The sequence below is a fragment of the Sebastes umbrosus genome, chromosome 3 (assembly GCF_015220745.1).
Source record: "Sebastes umbrosus isolate fSebUmb1 chromosome 3, fSebUmb1.pri, whole genome shotgun sequence".
Taxonomy (NCBI): Eukaryota; Metazoa; Chordata; class Actinopteri; order Perciformes; family Sebastidae; genus Sebastes; species Sebastes umbrosus.
In genome coordinates, this window is record NC_051271.1 from 16,601,564 (window position 1) to 16,621,196 (window position 19,633).

A 19,633-nucleotide genomic window follows, 5' to 3' on the forward strand; every position below is an offset into this window, starting at 1 on the left:
GTATGGTAGTATAACCGGAAGCTGTATGGAAGTATAACCGGAAGCTGTGTGATAGTATAACCGGAAGCTGTATGGAAGTATAACCGGAAGCTGTGTGGTAGTTTAACCGGAAGCTGTATGGTAGTTTAACCGGAAGCTGTGTGGTAGTATAACCGGAAGCTGTGTGGTAGTATAACCGGAAGCTGTAAGGTAGAATAACCGGAAGCTGTATGGAAGTATAACCGGAAGCTGTGTGGTAGTATAACCGGAAGCTGTAAGGTAGAATAACCGGAAGCTGTATGGAAGTATAACCGGAAGCTGTGTGGTAGTATAACCGGAAGCTGTAAGGTAGAATAACCGGAAGCTGTATGGAAGTATAACCGGAAGCTGTGTGATAGTATAACCGGAAGCTGTGTGGGATGTAGTGAAGCAGAGCAGACTTGACAGTGTTGATGATGCTGAGGAGAGAGCAGCATCCTCCTCCTCCGCGGCAGGTCTCCACGCAGGCAGGCCGTGTGTTTAGATAGATGTGATGTTAGAAAGAGGAGCTTTATCATCATCATTGTTATAGTTCACACGGTGATCTCCAGGAAACCCTGAGGGCTCAGTGATGGTGGATTTGTCCCAGAGTGCTGCAGTGTCGCCCGGACACAGCAGCAGACACGGACAGGGCTCCGGTAACAACGGGAAGAAAACGTCGAAAAAGTCGCGAACGAGAAGAGGCAAGCGAGGCAGGAAGAGAAGGAATAAAAAGAACAACAGGAACAACAAAACACCACCACCGTATTTCCCTCCGGAGGTACGGCATACCGTGCTTTAGCACCGGGGGATTAACGGGACATCATCCGAGCCAGCTAACTGAAGCTAGTGCTGCAGCAAACCAAACCTCTAGCTCGTTTCAGGCTCAATAGAGACATATATAAGTCATACCACATCATTAACATATGTCTAATATGGTGTAAAACACTGTTATTGTGAGCTGGACTGTAGACTAGACTGTGCTGTGTCCTCTCGTCTGGAGAACAAACGTCACGCCAAACCTCACTCACATATCTGACAATTATAAATAAACAGTCTAAATAGTTAAAGCACAAAGGTCATAGAAGTTGACTCAATGTTTTTTCTGAAATAATAAAGATCAGTTAATAATTCGGCATATGTTTCAGCAACAAGAAGCAGCGTTTTCTTTACTAATTTAAGCTTCAAACTTTTCATAACACTGTAAAAGCTGACTTTATGTTTATCTGTATTCAGTGAAAGAGACACTAGACTGACAGCAGAGGAGTAGCTTTGTAAACAGATATTATGCCGAATAGACAAGTTCATCTGTTCGATATAGGAAAAAGGTCAGAGTCAAGCATGATATTTTAATTAACCTTTTCTTTATTAAAACAAACTTTATTTTACTTTATTTATTTATTCATTATTATCATTATTATAATTTTTTTCTTCTTCTATTTATTTATGTATATATATATATATATTAATATATATATATATTACTTTTTTAAATTTCTTTCTCTTCTTCTTCTTCTTATTTCATGACTTATTTGCGGATACTCTCCCTGTGTTGTTTTCTCTACAATTAGAATTTTATGTATCCATGATTGAGAATCAGTTAGGTCCTTTGTGGCCAGCGGTGGCTGTCTGTGTGTATGTTGTTGTCAGGTATGATTGATTGATGTGTTGTGTCACGGGTGAGTGTTGTTCAGAAAAACAAAAATCAACTTTCCCTGTATAGTGACTGATCTATTGATTATTGACAATTAATAAAAAAATAAACTTTAAATTGCGTGAATAGTTAATGAAATTAGGTTTACATTTTCTCCTTGTCAGGAATGGGCACGCAGCGGGGCAAGGTGCATGTTACTGCTCACACAATGGGCTGTGGTGTTACTAAATACAGTTAGCTAAAAACATGTGATATACATCACCTATAGTATTACTACAGTACTATACCATTATAGTATAGTAGTAATTACTATTGCCGGTTGCTTGGTGAGACAGAAATGGGTCCTCAAAATTAATAACAGAAAATGTTTTCAGCACTTAGGAGTGTTGTTTGGCAAAATGTCATGTGTCATAGTTAAGAAACCCTTTATAAAGTCTTCTCACGTCACTGTGTGCGGTGAGCAATAAGCCACCTACTGTACTGAAGGACATCCTGAAGGTGTTGGATGGGGGTTGAGTTCAGGGCTCTGTGCAGACCAGTCAGATTCTTCCACACCAAACTGGGAAAACCATTTCTGAAGCTGTTTTTGTGTTGAAACAGGAAAGAGACAAACACAAACTGTTCAGACAAAGCTGGAAGAACACTATTGTCTAAAATATCATTGTGTGCTGCAGCATTAAGATTTCTCTTCATTAGAACTGAGGTAAAACAGAATCAGACAGAAAGTACACTGTGGACATGTACTTTTGGCCATATAGTGTATACAATGTTAAGTCCAGTCTTTTTGACATTAATCTGTCGTCAAGTGTCCTCATATGTCTTCTTTCTCTCCTCTGTTTCCAGGCTGAAGAAGGAAACATTGAGTACAAGGTAATGAACTCTTCATTTCCTGCCTCATTTAGCGTAATGCAGGTTTTTCACACCAAAATTTAAACTGCAGAACATGCTGAATGTATTTTGTATACTATAATTTCTCTCTGAGCTCTGAGAGAATATTGAGGTGATGTTAAGTTGTGTTTTTACTGTTACCACTTTGATTGGATTTTAGTTCATGGTTTGACTCTTGTCTCTCGTCTCACTCAGCAGTGATCGCTGCCCTCTGATAAACATCTTAGCAGCCTCACCCATACAGTTAAATAGCCTCCATTAAAACTATCAGACTTTGTATTTCTGTCATCTGTGTTTATGGACTTTCTTATCTTAAGAAGACTGTAACAGACTGTATCTCTGGAGTTTAGAGGAAAAACACAATCAAACATTGCATTGCTACTGTTAGAGAGCATTAAGGGTTTAATATTCCTACAGCTTTATAAATCATCTTTAATCAATGATGGTTGGTCAGCCGTCAGTCTGTCTGTCCAACACTTTTGTCTGGACCGACATCCCTCGACCAATAGATTTACATTTTAATGACTTTTCCTCTTGGGCCACCCTCAGGACAAACTTTACATTTTTACCTTCATTTAATTAGTCTCATCGGTAAATCTCAGTATGATTTTGTACCATCAAACACTGTGTGTTGTTACACTTTAAATATTATTATTTTACCTTATACTGCATTTATATGTGTTTATGTTGGCAGATCTAAAAAGAAAATGGATTGCATTACATTCATGTTTTTTAAGTTGCATTTTTATGTTCATGTAAATGTTATTTTACTAGTTTGATACATTTTTGACGGATAGGCCTGTATCTGATATCTATTTTTTTACTTATACACAAAACTTAATCAAACATTTTTTATATCCATCCATCTGCAAGATATGTAGCAAGATCATAGACTGTATATAAGAAGTGGACGTAGTCACCGTGACATCACCCATTGGTCTGTGGACTGCCGTTTTGAAGCCTCGAGTTTGGCATTTTGGCTGTTGCCATCTTGGTTATTTACAACCAGTAGAGACACGAGAGTGTGGAGCTAAGTACATCCGAACGCTGAATAATACATGTTTAGGCAACCAAAAAGATTATAATTAACTTTCATGAACTGAAAACACACTGTGAAAGGGTTAAAGTTCTAAGACAACAACACGGACAACTCCCAGACCGGACAACGCCGTGGTAGCGACCTGTCAATCACAAAGTAGCCTAACCTAAAGCATCCCCTGCTTTCTGGTCTATTTGACTCTAAATGGGACTATAATTTACTAAATGAACATCATGCTGTATTGAAGAAGACTTGAAACTAGCGATTGAGACCATAAACTCATGTTTACAATGTTTACAATGTTTACTGAGGTAATAAATCAAGTGAGAAGTAGGGTCATTTTCTCATAGACTTCTATACAATCAGACTTCTTTTTGCAACCAGAGGAGTCGCCCCCTGCTGGCTGTTAGAAAGAATGCAAGTTTAAGGCACTTCAGCATTGGCTTCATTTTTCAGACTCTGGAGTTGCTCACTGAGGGAGAGGGACATTTTACAATGAAAATAGTCGGCAGATTGATTGAAAATAATCGTTTGTTGCAACGCTGCAGGGAATATATCAGTAAGGCTCTTATTTACAGTGAAGTTTACTGTTCCAATAAACTGTGTGCTCTGTGGATATTTACCCATCATGTATCTCTTTCTGCTGTTGTCGTAGTTGAAGCTGGTTAATCCCACCCAGTATCGCTTCGAGCATCTGGCCACACAGCTGAAGTGGCGTCTGCAGGAGGGCCGCGGTGAGGCCGTCTACCAGATCGGAGTGGAAGACAACGGCCTGCTGGTCGGCCTGACCGATGCCGACATGAAGGCCTCGCTCAAGACCTTAAAGAGGATGGCAGAGAAGTAGGTTTCTTTTTATGAGTTTTATGAGCTTTGAACATGGGAGATTCAGCATTACAGAACATTTTAATATTGTTATCCTAAACCTTTTTCTGTGAGGTTTGTTTGTGTTTAACTGGACAAACCTTTCACTCGTTTCAGCCTGATGAACTGCTCATGAGGAGCTGTTGAGATGTGATCATTAGCATAATCTACGCCCCTAAAAGTGCCATGAAAGGCTGCCGGCTGCCTGTTCTGCTCTATTATAAAGAAACAATAAAATATGAATAAAACACCTGTTAAAGATGTGTCATCAGAGCAGAGCTGCACTGTGGCAGAAATAAAGAGGGAATTATTTAATTAATTAATAATTCCCTGTTCGCTGTTTTCACTGGCGTTGGTTTGTTGGTTTGTTTGTTTGTTTGTCTGTTAGCAGGATCTCAACTTCTCAACTTCATTACCCGTTTATATTGTTAAGCGTCTTTGAGTTCCAGAAAAGCGCTATATAAGTTGAATTTATTATTATTATTGATTTTATCAAGGTCAACATGACTTTAGGTTTTGTCTCACTGCGACGACATTTACTGCTGCATGATGCACGTTGGATGTAATGAATGAATTGCAGCGGAGAAAAATGAATCTTAGAGTGTCTGTCACCACAGTAAATCATCTGTTGAGTGCTTAATGATTATATATTTGTGCTTTAGATCTTAACTCCCGTGAAACAATCAGAAAATAACTCTTCATTCACAGCCACTGTGCTGTCTGTCTCTACTACCTCTCAGCTCACGGGATCTCTCTCTCTTTTTTAAAAAAGAGTCGGGAAGCCGACAGCAGAGCCTAACTTTACTTATAATGTTATCAAACAAAAAGAAATGCTCTCCACTCATCCTGAACTTGTAGATAACTTGAAGTACTAACCCCCGACCAGGGCCTTTTTGGGGGGTAAAATATTCCTGGAACTTAATTTAGACGCTGGTCCCTGTGGTCATAACACAATGAGTTCCTCAAAAGGTTCTTGGTTCCGGGGGAAAGTTCCTGCAGTTGAAAAGGGGCTTTTGGTATTAACTGAATGCAGCGCTGTGTTGTGAGTTGTAATTTGTCTGATCAGGTCTTCCCTCTTTGTCTCATCAGAGTCGGTGCCGACATCACTCTCCTCCGAGAGAGGGAGGTGGACTACGACTTGGACAGAAACGCCCGCAAAATCGCAGAAGTCCTAGTTCGAAAAGTTCCTGATGATCAGCAGGTGAGAGTCTCTAGGTCCTGGTTTTCCTGATGTGTATGTATTTAAGGGCATTTTCAAACCTTGAGTTTGTTTGTTCCGGTCTGAATCAGTGGATGAGTTGAACTAAAAGCCAGATGAGAACGTTCTCTCCTCTCATTGGTTGCGAGACAGCAGACACAGGAAGAACATCCTGAAGGAGTTCCTATCAGCCCAAATATCAAGAAGCTAGTTCAGGTCAGACATCACATCATCCTCCAGCCAGCTGCTAGCAACTATGTATGTCAGTCACCCCAGAATGCAAGGCTCACCTGGCTACAGGAGCCATTTAGCTCAAACTTGCAGAGTTTGCCTTGTCAGATCGAGGTCGCATCGCCGGTTCACCACAAACAAACTGCTCCAGAGTTCGTTTGTGTCCGTAGCGAGACCACTTCCTCTTAAGGGTCTTAATGCGGTTGTTTTGGTTCACACCAGAGTCCGATTCAACAGGACTAAACAACACAGGTTTGATAATGCCCAAAGACACAAAAAGGGACCACTACATGACGTACCTCACCTCAAAAATGATCCCTCTTCTCCGTCATGTTGTTTTGGACTGGGACAGTTCCTGGACCTGCGGGTGGCGGTTCTGGGGAACGTGGACTCGGGGAAGTCGACCCTGCTGGGCGTCCTGACGCAGGGCGAGCTGGACAACGGGCGAGGCCGTGCACGGCTAAACCTCTTCAGACATCTGCACGAGATCCAGACCGGACGCACCTCCAGCATCAGCTTCGAGATCCTGGGCTTCAACAGCAAAGGAGAGGTGAGCAGCACACTGGTGACAGAGAGAGAGAGAGAGAGGATGTTAGATATATAATTATTATATATATATATAGCAACTTCACCCCCAGATCTGAGCCTAAGTCCACCCACTGCATAAACATGAAAAATGCTAAAAAGTTGACAAGGTGCGGGGCTGAGAGATGAAACCACGCCTACTTCCATATGACAACAGCCTCGACGCAGCGGCGACGAATATGGCACAGCTAGCTACAGTAGCTTTGAAAATAGCAATATGGGGCACTGAATTTGATGAATTTATTGTTTATCAGACTCCTTCCTGCCGCTGGGAGACCACTTTGCCGGCAGAAGAGCGCTCAGAGAGGGCGGCAGCTCTGGAGACAGACTGACAGATTTTGTTTTTTAAATGATTTAACCGAAAAACCCAGCCAAGTGTTCTCAACTCTTTTCAATGAAAGCACCTAGCAGCTTTAACTGCTAACTAGCATCAAAAGTCCCTAAATCTAGAGAGAAATTCACCAAGTTGGCAACACTGACCGCAACTTTATGCAAATGAGGAGCGGCCAATGTGAAGAGCTTCGAGTCCCAAACTGAAACCTTAACAAAACTACTAAATATCAAAAATCACCAGAACAGTTTAATATAATTCTGTACAATAGCCGTGCAGTAAATGCTTCCTTTGTGAGTCTTGCATTGAGTATCTGCTTATATCCAATTTATAGTTCAAGCTGATCAATATATTTTAATAATTCAGATTTTTTTCACACCGATACCAAAAAAAATCTGACAATCTGTCGTCTGGTGCAGGTTGTGAACTACAGCGAGTCTCGAACAGCTGAGGAGATCTGTGAGAGCTCCTCCAAGATGATCACCTTCATCGATCTGGCCGGGCACCACAAGTACCTGAAGACGACCATCTTCGGCCTCACCAGCTACTGCCCCGACTTTGCCATGCTGGTGGTGAGCGCCAACACCGGCATCGGTGAGCTGCAGCCACACGTTACCTACAGTACAGGAAGCAACGACATCAGAACATTTCTGAGTGTGTGTGGTAGAGCTACACAATTAATCGAATATTAATCGTGATCACGATTTTGGCTTCCCAAAATTAAATGAACATGATCGACTGCGATATTGGCGTTTAAAATGTGGGCTGCGCTTATAGAAAACTCTGCTGCATATCAAATCAAGCGCTTCCTAAACTAACAGCCAGCCGTGACAGCATCTCCTCTCGAAGTTTCAATGATTGTTAGTAATGGAATTGTTGTAGCCCTACCTCAAAGTCATGTTTGCGGGCCCTCTCCGCCCAAACGGCGTTGTTTAGAGGCTAATGTTTCTGTGCAAAAAAACCCACAAAAAAAACCCCTAATATCCGAATCCTAAAATTGAAAACCGAAAAGGCTACCTCCCCAATGAACCCGTCCAAATAGTCAGATATTCGGGTCTAGCCCTAGAAAGCAGTATTCTGTTTATTTAAATGTGAAAGTGCAGAAAAAATATTTTGTCCCTAAAATCAATGAATAATCCTGATAAATAATCCTGATCTCAATATTGATCATATTAATCGTGCAGCCCTAGTGTGTGGTGATATGAGATGTCCTGGCTACTGGTCGGGGTGGGCGATATGAAATCGTCTGTCCTGGTACAATACATATTAGTACACAGTAGATATCGTGAAGGTACTTTATCACATTTATGCAACAATATTGTGTTAAGACGTGCAACTAATGGCAGGGACACACTGGACGCGTGAGCAGCGTGTGTGCGTCGCGGAACCTTTTGCTTTTTGTTTTGGCAGCCGTGTTAACAGGTTGGAACAGCCACACTGCCCGCTTGAGCGGCGCGGCTCGGCTGCGTGTCAGCTGCGTCTCCTCTAGAGATTCAACATCTATTTTTTCCTCATGCCACACTGACCAGAGCAAAACAACCAATCAGAGCCGAGCTGGAGTCTTGCCGTCTCTGAGCAGCTGTCAATCACTCGCGAAATTCTGATCAAACAGTCAAACTAGGCAGCGCTGATCAAATATGAATCAATATTCTGTTACTGTAATGCCTATTTCTCAACTCAAATGTTTTCAGAAACATCTTGTAGTGTACTGTTTAGCTGTACCAAGCACCGCCCACCAGCCGGAGCACAGCCAATAGGGATGCTCTCTGTCTAAAATGAGCTGTGATTGGTCAAAGTCTTCCGTCACGGGATGTCTTTAAGCCTGAAAACAGAGCCATGAGGAGGTGCAGAAGTCTAGTTTTCTCTCAGAACACTTGAATTACAATATGCTGAAAGGTTATTATGGAATTTTTGCCCAATGATGCCAAAAATATTTTATAGTTTGGTATATAAAATGTAAATTATTGTAAAAGTCTCTCAGAGCCCAAGGGGAGGATTTGTCAATACAATAGTTGCGATAATTTTCTGTCAATCAACTAATCAGTTAGTGAACTAATTGTTTCAGCCCTAATCCTTCCTGTTCATCCATTATTACCATAAAGCAGTCCTGCTGACTGACCTGCAGCGTCTCCCACAAAGCTGTAATACAGAAGAACAACAGTGTTTTTTGATGTTTCACAATCTTTGTAAATTATTTTCCAAATATGGATTTATGAAGTGTCTGTAGTATTTTTTCTACATTATTTCTTGAAGCAAAATTAATAAGTTCTCCTCTGCTTTCAGTGCTGGAGGAGAAATTAAAAACGACACCGTAAAGTCACCACTAGAGGGCAGAAGTGATCCATGTCAAGATGAGGTCACACTCATTCAGAGAGTCAGAGTTGGTTTATTATATGAACTAAAAGCTTTGTCTCTGTAACTCAGAAAGTTCAGATTGTATTTATATACTGAGTACAAATCAGGATTTAAGGTTTCAGTTATCTTTTAATATTTCACAATGACTAAGCATTTCAGTACCGATAGAAATGCCTGGGCTTTGGGTATCAGCTGGTACTGAGTACCGATCTGATACCAGTGTTTAATTAATAAGCTGTACGCCTCACTGTGTGAAAGTAATCATTCTTTTATGTGTAAGGCAACATCAGGCTTGACTTAAACATCGCTTTCTTAACTTTTTAAAACAAAATGTAACAAATAAATACATAGATATAAATTTACTAAATAGTTATTTATTATTAAAATAATAAATAGTACACCAACAACTTGGTAAACAAATCTTCAAAATTAACAGGAATTACTATTCAATTTAATGCAGCAACACATTGGTCAAAACTTACACAGGAATTAAAATTCCAGTATATAATGCATATAGTATATAGACATTGATCTGAATTGAATAGATCGGCCCCAATGTCACCGATATCCGATACAGCTATTTGAGTCAGTATCGACCAGATATCAGATCCAGTATTGGTATCGGTGCATCCCTAATTTGAAAATATAGACCTTTGACATTGTTTGCTTAACTGATTATCAAAGTGGTAAAAAAAAAAAGAGACTTTCTGTCAGTCTATTAATCGATTAATCACCTGATTTTTGCTCCTCTAATCCCCCCCCAAAGAAAGACCTTAGACAGTTTTAAAAAGTCTTAAATTTAATTTACAAAAGTGTTAAATCTTGTCTCTGTTCACAGTAATGTTAGTTATATTTTAGTTATAAAATGTTTCTGATTGCGAACTACTGTTGGCTACAGTAACTAGGAAGCTCATTGACAAGTGAAGATTTTAGTAAAAACTTATATTAACTTTTTAATTAGTTAATCCAGCCATCCAGTTTATACCACTTATCCAGGTCAAATTAATTTAATTATTTATATAATTAGAAATTATTGTAATATACTGCTGGGAAGTACTGATAAAAATGTGACATTAAAATAAATAATTCTAGGTCATATCGTTCCTACTTATGACCATGAAACAGGTATCAAACTACATTCTACGTGGTATTAAAAAGGTCTTAACAGTAAAGTTAAATTGTACTTTAACTTTGTATCTTCTGTTTCAATCTGAGAGTTCAGTCATGAGACAATATTTAGTTGCATTTAGATTTCTCCCCGCAAAATATTCAAAGATAATGATTTTAAATTTAATCATAAAAACACTGTTAGTGTGTTATTCTCTCCTGGTACCTGCCAGATGGTTTCTGGGTAATGAATTATTTTATTTTGATGTCAGTATGCTCACAGTGTTCCCGCTCTCCTCCGTCCAGCCGGTACGACCCGGGAGCACCTGGGCCTAGCCATGGCGCTGAAAGTTCCCATCTTCATCGTGGTCAGTAAAGTGGACCTGTGCTCTCGCGGCACCGTGGAGAGAACCGTCCGGCAGCTGGAGCGAGTCCTGAAGCAGCCGGGCTGCAACAAGGTGCCGATGGTGGTGTCCAACCCCGACGACGCCGTGACGGCCGCACAGCAGTTCACTCAGTCTGAATGGTGGGTACAAATACTACCAATACTACTACTACTGCAGCAGTTCACTCAGTCTGCATGGTGGGTACAGATACTACTACTACTACTACTACTACTACTACTAGTGTAGCAGTTCACTAAGTCTGCATGGTGGGTATATATACTACTACTATGAATACTACTACTGCAGCAGTTCACTCCGTCTGAATGGTGGGTACAAATACAAATACTACCAATACTACTACAACAGTTAATCTGGGGTTAAGGTAAGCCGGGTCTCTGTGAAGGACATAACTGAATGTTTCAGGTGTGACAGTAGAGAAAGTACAGGTCACCTGCTGCAGATGGACGCAGAGTCAGAACACCGGTGTAACCCATCAGCTGGTTTTGATGTAGCGACGGCAGACACTCAGAAAGAGAAGATAACGTCATCGTGGTTATCTTCATGTTATGCTTTCAGACTTGAGTGAAACTGGAGTAACTGTCAGTATGATTAATGTTTCCGTGTGTGTGTGTGTGTGTGCAGCATCACGCCCATCTTCACCCTGTCCAGTGTGTCTGGAGAGAGTCTGGACCTCCTGAAGGTTTTCTTGAACATCCTCCCTCCACTGAGCAACAGCAAGGAGCAGGAGGAGCTGATGCAGCAGCTCACCGAGTTCCAGGTACACGCACGCACGCACGCACGCACGCACGCACGCACGCACGCACGCACGCACGCACGCACGCCAAGACTAAAAACCAAGATGGCAACAGCCAAAATGCCGAACTCAAGGCTTCAAAACGGCAGTCCACGAACCAATGGGTGACGTCACAGTGACTACGTCCATTTCTTATATACAGTCTATGGTTTTACATAAAGTCAAAATTCATTGACAGCAGTAAAAAACAACAATAAGAGAATAATTATACCTTAATGATTAAACTAAAATTATACGCAATAAAAATGTTAAAGTTACAAGAAGTTAGAAGAAAATGTACGAAAGAAAAACACCAAAGCAGGTTCATAAAAGTGCAACTATGAGAAAACATTGAAAGGAAGATGTTGATCTGGCTCACCTGATAGAAGATTTCCATGATGTGTGTGTGTCTGCAGGTGGATGAGATCTACTCGGTTCCTGATGTTGGGACTGTGGTGGGAGGAACTCTGTACAGGTGAGAACACAACACAGATCATCCTAGGGTTTGGATTCAATTCAAACAAGAGTTTAAATTGGAAAAGTATCTGTTGTTTGAAAAGTACAGGCAGGCTATTTGTAACTTTAGAGTGAACAACACAAGACACTGAAGTCACTGGAAGATATAAAGAATGTAGGAATAATTAACTACAGAGAAAGGTATTTGCCTGCATCTATGTTTAAATTCATTTTGTTATTAGATTAGATAAGCCAGCAAATAAGTTATTTCTAGAGTAGTTGCCTTTTTGTATTATTTTTTTGGGGGAAAATGAATCTATGTATCACGATTTTTTTTTTACAATTTTGAAATTGATTTTTTCTAATGCCAGAATCCATATATTTGCTTCATTTGAGTCTATGCAGAGGTAGAATGAAGTTACTGCTTTTTTTTTCCAAAATAAGGTGTTAACAAAGGGAACTGTATATACAAAATACATATATGGAAATATGATTGATGTATTATATTCACCAGAAGTATAAAACATTACATGTCCCTTATAAATGAAAAGAAAATACCACTAATTTGTGAGGGGAAATGTTTTTATTCTTTGATTTTTGGGTTGCTGGCAAAAAAAAAAATCATCTCTGACTACATACATGCTGAAAATCAAACATTTTTACTATATTAATTTAAATATTTTCCAAATTAAAAGTCCCTAGAAGTGTATGATTCAACTTTTTCCTATGATCCAGTGTTAAAAAAGTGAACAAAAATCACAATAAATCGTAATATCGAATCCCAATACTTAGAACTCACAATACATATCGAATCAGCATCCAAGTATCGTGACAGTCATATAATATTTACCAGACATTTGTCAGTTAGAATTAAATCTAAGATAACAAAAGTGACAGAAATGTCATAGTGACTAACATCCTGTACATTTAGCCGCTACTGGCTGCTGATTGGTGAGTGTTGGTTAGACGTGTGCTCCGAACAAACAGTATACAGCTTTCCAATACTTTATAACATGGCGTTTATTTACCCATCAGGTCCATCCGTGTCCGTCACTTTTAATACCTTGTTGAGACAAAACAGCACACGATATCCTTTGATAAACACAAAATAACCTCATACGAAACACAATAGAGCACAAAACAGACGATCTCCTCAGAGAACAGCCAAAAGCTGTTTGCTTCTCCTGATCAGCTGCACCTGTGGTAACTGGCTTGTGGCCTCAATGAGCTGCCTGAGACCGGCCTCTGCCTACACCATACACCCCCTAGTGCTTGGAGGCATATTACACCTAACACAGATAAAATACCACAAATACAATACATGGCTCTTAAAAATGTCTTAAAGAAGGAAACAACACAACATCATTAATTATCCGTGTATGTCCGATAATCAATCCAACAATTAATCTCACAGAGATTACAGTTACTTTTTTGGATCCTTTAATGATAAATTCGTGGTAATTAATTCTTGCCGTTTCATTTTCTTGCTGCACATTAAAGCTACATTCATAAGATGAGTGTCAGAGCCACTGTGAGGGGAAAAGAAATCGGACATTTTTAGAATAAAGGTTAAATATTTAGAGAATAAAGTCGTAATTATATGTGGAAAAAGTTGAAATATAATGAGATAAATTTGTAATCTTACATCACAATTAACATGAAATGTATTTTATATTCTCATAATATTTCAACTTTGCTCTCAATCTTACAATTTTATTCTTGAAATCTCAGATTTGTGGCCCTAATACTCCATCATACATAATAATAATAATAATAATAATAATGATAATAATAATAATAATAATAATAATAATAATAAACGTTATGTATTATCTGGTTGAACCTGGATTAAAACATTTCAGGAGGAAAATAATACCAGCCATTTACAATAATACTAAAATAAAAATGGAATTAAATATGTTGGAAATAAAACATTAATTATCTCCCAGTGGTTTCTCTTCAGCTTCTTTTTTTAGGTTGTTAGTCATTGAAGAGTTAATACAGTAAACTTGTCTCCTAAATAAACTCATAATGTGTCTCTTTGGAAATCTTCAGGTTTTACCACTTCACCCTCTCTGCAGTGTAACTGTACTTCATGTATTGCAGTAATAATACTGACCGTGTGTATTTCAGCGGAGTGTGTCGGGAGGGCGAGAGGTTGGTGGTCGGTCCGACTGACGAGGGCCGCTTCCTGCGTCTGAAGGTGGGCAGCATCCAGAGGAACCGCTCGGCCTGCAGGGTGCTGAGAGCCGGACAGGCTGCCACGCTGGCTCTGGGGAACTTTGACCGCTCGCTGCTGCGCAAGGTCAGAGGTCACATGACCTAAAGACTGTATGATTTTATGTCGTGAAATGGAAAATCTTGTTGTCCTGGTCCTGATCCAGCACCAGGTGGCGAAACTCCGGGTATGAGAAGTGAAGCCAATGTTCAAGTGCCTTAAACTTGTCAGTGTCAGCAGGACGTGACTCATCGTCTAACCCTTTCACAGTGTGTTTTCAGTTCATGGAAGTTAATTATAACATCTTGGTTACCTAAAAATGTCTTTTATTCAGCGTTCGGTTGTAATTAGCTCGTATGAGCTCTCTCGTGTCCCTTCTGGTTGCAAAAAACCAAGATAGTGACGGCCAAAATGCCAAACTCGAGGCTTCAAAACGACAGTCCACAAACCAATAGATGACGTCACGATGACTACGTCCACTTCTTATATACAGTCTATGTCAAAGCCAGGTGACACTTAAGCTCTGAAGTAGGTACAGAAATAGGTGAAGGAGGACGTACGATCGAAGCCACATCCGTTAACAATAACCGTTAAAGAAATTAGTGGCGTTAAAACAAATTTGCACTAAAGTATTAATGCAATCGATATTTCGGAGGTTGTAGTTTTTAATCTAGAGTGAAGATACTGGCATCATATGAAACTAGAACCTAAGGAATCTATTGGTACCGAGGTCATACTAGCTTGTTGTGAAGGAGGATAAATAACGCTCCAAACTTACGCTAAAATAGGAAAATGGGTTCTATGGGTACCCACGAGTCTCCCCTTTACAGACATGCCCACTTTATGATAATCACATGCAGTTTGGGGCAAGTCATAGTCAAGTCAGCACACTGACACACTGACAGCTGTTGTTGCCTGTTGGGCTGCAGTTTGCCATGTTATGATTTAAGCATATTTTCTATGCTAAATGCAGTACCTGTGAGGGTGTCTGGACAATATTTGTCATTGTTTTGTGTTGTTAATTGATTTCCAATAATAAATATATACATACATTTGCATAAAGCAGCATATTTGTCCACTCCCATGTTGATAAGAGAGTTAAATACTTGACAAATCTCCCTTTAAGGTACATTTTGAACAGATAAAAACCCTGTAAGAGGTTTCTTGACTCTGTGTTGCTTTGTGTTCAATTATTTTGTTATGCCACGTTAATGTCATTAGTTCTGCAGGTATTTGGTCATAAATAAAAGTGTTGGACACATTCAAATGTTGACCTGATGATGGCGCTAGATGAGGATCACCAAAGTTCATGACAATCCATCCAGTAGTTGTTGAGACTGCTCAGTCTGAACCAAAGTGATGCACCAACAGTAATCATAACGTTAGCATGTTCTGCTAAAATGATCATTACAATGTTTCCATGGTAGCGTTTCCACTGACATACGTTTAGCTTTCTAACACGGCAAACGTTAACATGCAAACATCAAGCTCAGCGTACAGCTGAGTCAGAGATGTCATAGCGTGTGATGACAGCACGCGATGACAGTGATGTGTGATTGGCTGTTGCAGGGTATGGTGATGGTCAGTCCCAAGATGAACCCGACCATCTGCTGTCAGTTTGAAGCCGCCATCGTCCTGCTCTTCCACGCTAAGACCTTCCGCCGGGGGTCACAGGTCACCGTGCATGTGGGCAACGTCAGGCAGACGGCCACTGTGGAGTGCCTTCATGGGAAGGTCGGTATGATAGATGGTATGAAGCACGTGGTCGCCGTCTTGTGGCTGCTTTATGTAACTACACGTGACCTCCTCTCTCTCTGCTGCAGGACGAGCTGCGTACAGGTGAGAGAGCCGTGGTTCGTTTCTGCTTCATCAAACATCCCGAGTACCTGCGACTGGGCGCCAAGCTGCTCTTCAGGGAGGGCGTCACCAAAGGCATCGGGCATGTCACCCGCCTGCTGCCCGCTTCACAGAACCACGACCAGAACCAGAACCACGACCAGAACCTGCAGGAGCATTAAAGACCTCCATCTGACAGATGTTGAGCTCCGTGAGAACTTTGACTGGTCAGACGTCATCAGTGCATCTCTGATCGGCTTCCCTCTCCCGCCACATGTCGGCGTATTAATCCTCCCGTCCTGGATCTATACTTCTGTCCTCGTTCGCTCCTGCTGTGCTGCCAGAGAGTGCATCATCATCATCATCTTCCTCCCAGCAGACGTTCGTGTCTTGAGTTAAAGCTGGCTGACCTCAGTGGATTTAAGACAGACGCTTAATCTGATGTTGTGCCACAGTTTGATTTAAGAGGCTCCTTTTTCTTCGTGCGGCCGTCATGAGACGACGGCAGGATTATTTTTGGGGGGGATTTGAGGAGGAATGGTTTTAAAGTGGCACGTCAGACGAGGAGAGGAGATGTAACACTGGATCGCTGCTGCACGGGAAGGACTGAACTCTCTGTTTGCTCTCAAACACAACATCTCCACACACGCTCAAACTAAACCTGGAGAGGGGGATTATTTCCAGAAGGAGTTGTAGTTTCTTTTCAACAGTCTGAGGTGTCTTCTCATCACACATTTAGGACCATAATGGTGATTTTTGCATGTTTCAGCCCATAAACTTCATATATCGCTGTTTTCCACGGAGCACGGTGGGCGTCATTTTGTCAGTTTGTTAGTTTGTGTGGACAAACAAGAAATATGTGCTCTTGAATCGGCACCAAGTTAATGTAGAAGTAGGAAATACAGTTAAAGGGTTATTTTTATAAAGCGAAGCAACATTGAATGTAACATTTATTTTCATTATTAATAAATCTGTTAAATATATATTAGCTTAATCAGTTAATCATTTGGTCTATAGAATTTCAGAAAATAGCAAAAATTGTCCCAAGATGACATCTTCAAATGTCTTGTTTTGTCAGAAATCTCAAAGATATTCAGTTTACAATAATCTAAAACAGAGAAAAGCAGCACATCCTCACATCGGAGAAAGTTTAACCTGAAACAGAGACCTTGATAAGTGATTTAGGATTAGATTATAAAGGTTTTATGTCAATTAATAATTAACTAATTGTCTCAGGACTAGTTTCAACAACACAGACTAGACACAGTTTTGTTTTGTTTTGATTTTGAAGACAAAACACTTAAACAGATTTCACCGGATAACAGATTTGTGGCGTCGAAATAAATTCCCCTTTAACTTGTCCGCACGAGTCACTAACTTGCTGCACAAGTTACTATCTTGTTCCTTCGAGTCACAAACTTGCTGAGTCAAAATAAAGCCCCCATTTTTGATTTTCACTTTGCTTTCAACTTTGGTTAAATTAGACGCGAGAATTTGCGCCAACGACCAATAGAAATCCAACGTGACAGTGAAAGAAACTGAGATCTAGACTCCAAAATGGAGGACGCTGTCATCTTAGCTGCGTCACACAATCCAGTTTAATTTAAAGCTGCTCTGCTGGAGTATACAGTAAACTGCTAAAAAAGATGCAGCCAGTGGTACAAGTACGTCTCTTCAGTAAACCTGCAGTAAACCTGCAGTGGCTTGCTAACTGCCAGTTGGAGAGTGGGCTATTGTGGCTGGCTCGCATGTTACTTCTGCTCACTTGTGATTAATTTGAGAGCATAAATGACTTATTTGTGTGCACAAGTTAAAACAAAATGACTCTTGACACCTGCAGAGCTCCAAACAGGCCACAAGAGTTCAGACTCATGTGATTCGGGGTTAGAAGTCTCTGAGTTGAATACCGCAATCTGAAAAAACCCACCTCATTCTATTATGCTCCGTTCTTTTGCACTTTATTTACTTTTAATCATTATGACGAATCCCTTCTGTCCAGTCCAGCGTGGCTCTGGATCACTTACAGACAGAAACCAGTTGATGTTTCCCCCCTTTTTTTTTTCTCAATTCAGCCTGGTATTAATAACCAGTCCATAATAAATAATAAACCACAATTCTGGAGGTTGATGCATTGATGAAATATTGGAGGGAGCCGTTCAGATAAATGTATTATTAAATAAAACAATGCAGCTGAACAATGTTTTTGGACAAAAAGCGTTGGTTTTCTACTTTACAGCCTTACTGTACGTTCACTTTGTTGAGATTCATGCCGTCTGTTCAGCTCTTTAGCTCGAGTTGTTTTTGAACTGTTGAAGCCTGTACATTCAATATCTGCATTTACAAATGACTGACACTGAAATATTTGCATCTTGGTTTCCAGTTTGTTCTGATTATCCGTTCATGTTTAGAAGGTTTGATGTACCAGGCAGCTTATTGCAGCTAAACATAACCTGCATGCTCTTTGACTGGCAGAAAAAAAACCTCTTAATCTTCTCATTTAAAGTATAAAATAATATATCCAGTGTTGAAATTGTTTTTAATTTGATTTTTTCTGAGGTTCTGTGCAATTGTAAACCTAAATATCGAATGTACTTTCCATGGATCCTGTGTAGCATTTGAAACTGCTTACTGTTCAAATGGAGTTCTTTGCACTTTGTATTCTGATTCTGCATGTGTGTTGAAGCCAGTGAGCGGATCCGCAGTGTTGATCTGCGTCGGCCGATTCTGCTGAACGATGACGACGTGGACGCTGAGCTGAGAGGTCAAAGTGTGAGACGACCGTCTGACACAAAACAGCTGAAACTTTAATAAAGAGTGGATTTATCAGTTTGTTTTTCCTGACTGTCCTTCTAATAAATAAACGGTTGAAACAACATGACTGAAATAGATTCCTTCTGTTATTTTAATATTATTTATATTTATGCAGGACGTAAAAATGGAGCCGTGAGGACAGAAGGTGTGAATTATTTGTTTATTTTTGAAAAATCGTCCCGTTCTCCATCTTCCCCAGAGTGAGACATGAAGATATCAGTTTCATATCTGTGTCCAGAGCAGAGAGAGGTCCAGGATGTGTTTAGCTTAGCTTAGCACAGCACAAAGACTGGAAGCAGGTGGCAACTGCTAGCCTGGCTAAATCAAAAGTGAACAAAACAGAACTTGCATCCTGTGATTTAAAGACATCTTTGGAGTCAATTTAAAGGGACTATTTGTAACTTTCAGAAATGCTTCTTAACAGCGACACCTGTGACCGTGAAATCAACGAAAGTCAGCGTCGGGCTCGCGCTTGCTCGCTCTAAATAGACATGAACGAGCATCACTCAAAACAGTGAGGCGACACAAGTCAGCTAAAAGCACAATATCACTCTATATTTCAGCTGCTTGGCAGTAATGTTAGCTGACCAGACGAAGGTCTCTCCATGAACATGATTTAGATCTGATCCTAGTGTTGGCTTTTCCTGCCTAAATGCAGGCTGAGGCAGCGGGGCTCTCCAGCGTGTCTCCCTGCTCTCTCCGCCCGCAGCCGGAGAGAGCAGAGGAGACACCGGCACCCGGTCGGTAACGAGAAGACAACGTAAATCTCTGTAGAGCTCCGTTACTTCCCAAGACACGGAAAACCTCTGTTGGTCTGGAGGAGCTGCAGCAGTTATTTCTGCACAAACGTCCCCTGTGCATTCACTAGATATTCTCAGAGCTAAACT

At 40.5% G+C, this 19,633-nt stretch overlaps 1 protein-coding gene and 2 long non-coding RNA genes across 3 annotated transcripts in view; 1 reads left to right on the forward strand and 2 right to left on the reverse strand.

Moving 5' to 3' along the window:
- Positions 1-4,336, reverse strand: part of LOC119485969 — a 47,554-nt gene extending 43,218 nt beyond the window's left edge. The window contains exons 1-2 of the long non-coding RNA XR_005206410.1: positions 4,202-4,336; positions 2,128-2,225 (exon numbers count right to left, since the gene is read on the reverse strand). This is a non-coding gene — a long non-coding RNA (uncharacterized LOC119485969). The remainder of the gene's footprint in view (positions 1-2,127; positions 2,226-4,201) is intronic.
- On the forward strand, positions 385-18,810 carry gtpbp2b (GTP binding protein 2b). The gene is made up of 12 exons (XM_037765743.1): positions 385-778; positions 2,495-2,521; positions 4,234-4,418; positions 5,529-5,640; positions 6,221-6,418; positions 7,204-7,378; positions 10,553-10,772; positions 11,275-11,410; positions 11,842-11,900; positions 14,015-14,186; positions 15,669-15,833; positions 15,923-18,810. The coding sequence occupies exons 1-12, from the start codon at positions 590-592 to the stop codon at positions 16,115-16,117; spliced, it is 1,833 nt and encodes a 610-aa protein (XP_037621671.1). The 5' UTR covers positions 385-589; the 3' UTR covers positions 16,118-18,810.
- LOC119485964 lies at positions 6,295-13,412 on the reverse strand. The gene is made up of 3 exons (XR_005206405.1): positions 12,910-13,412; positions 11,805-11,892; positions 6,295-6,430 (listed from the first exon to the last, which is right to left on the reverse strand). It is a non-coding gene; the product is annotated as an uncharacterized LOC119485964 (long non-coding RNA).
- Positions 18,811-19,633: the final 823 nt, after the last annotated feature.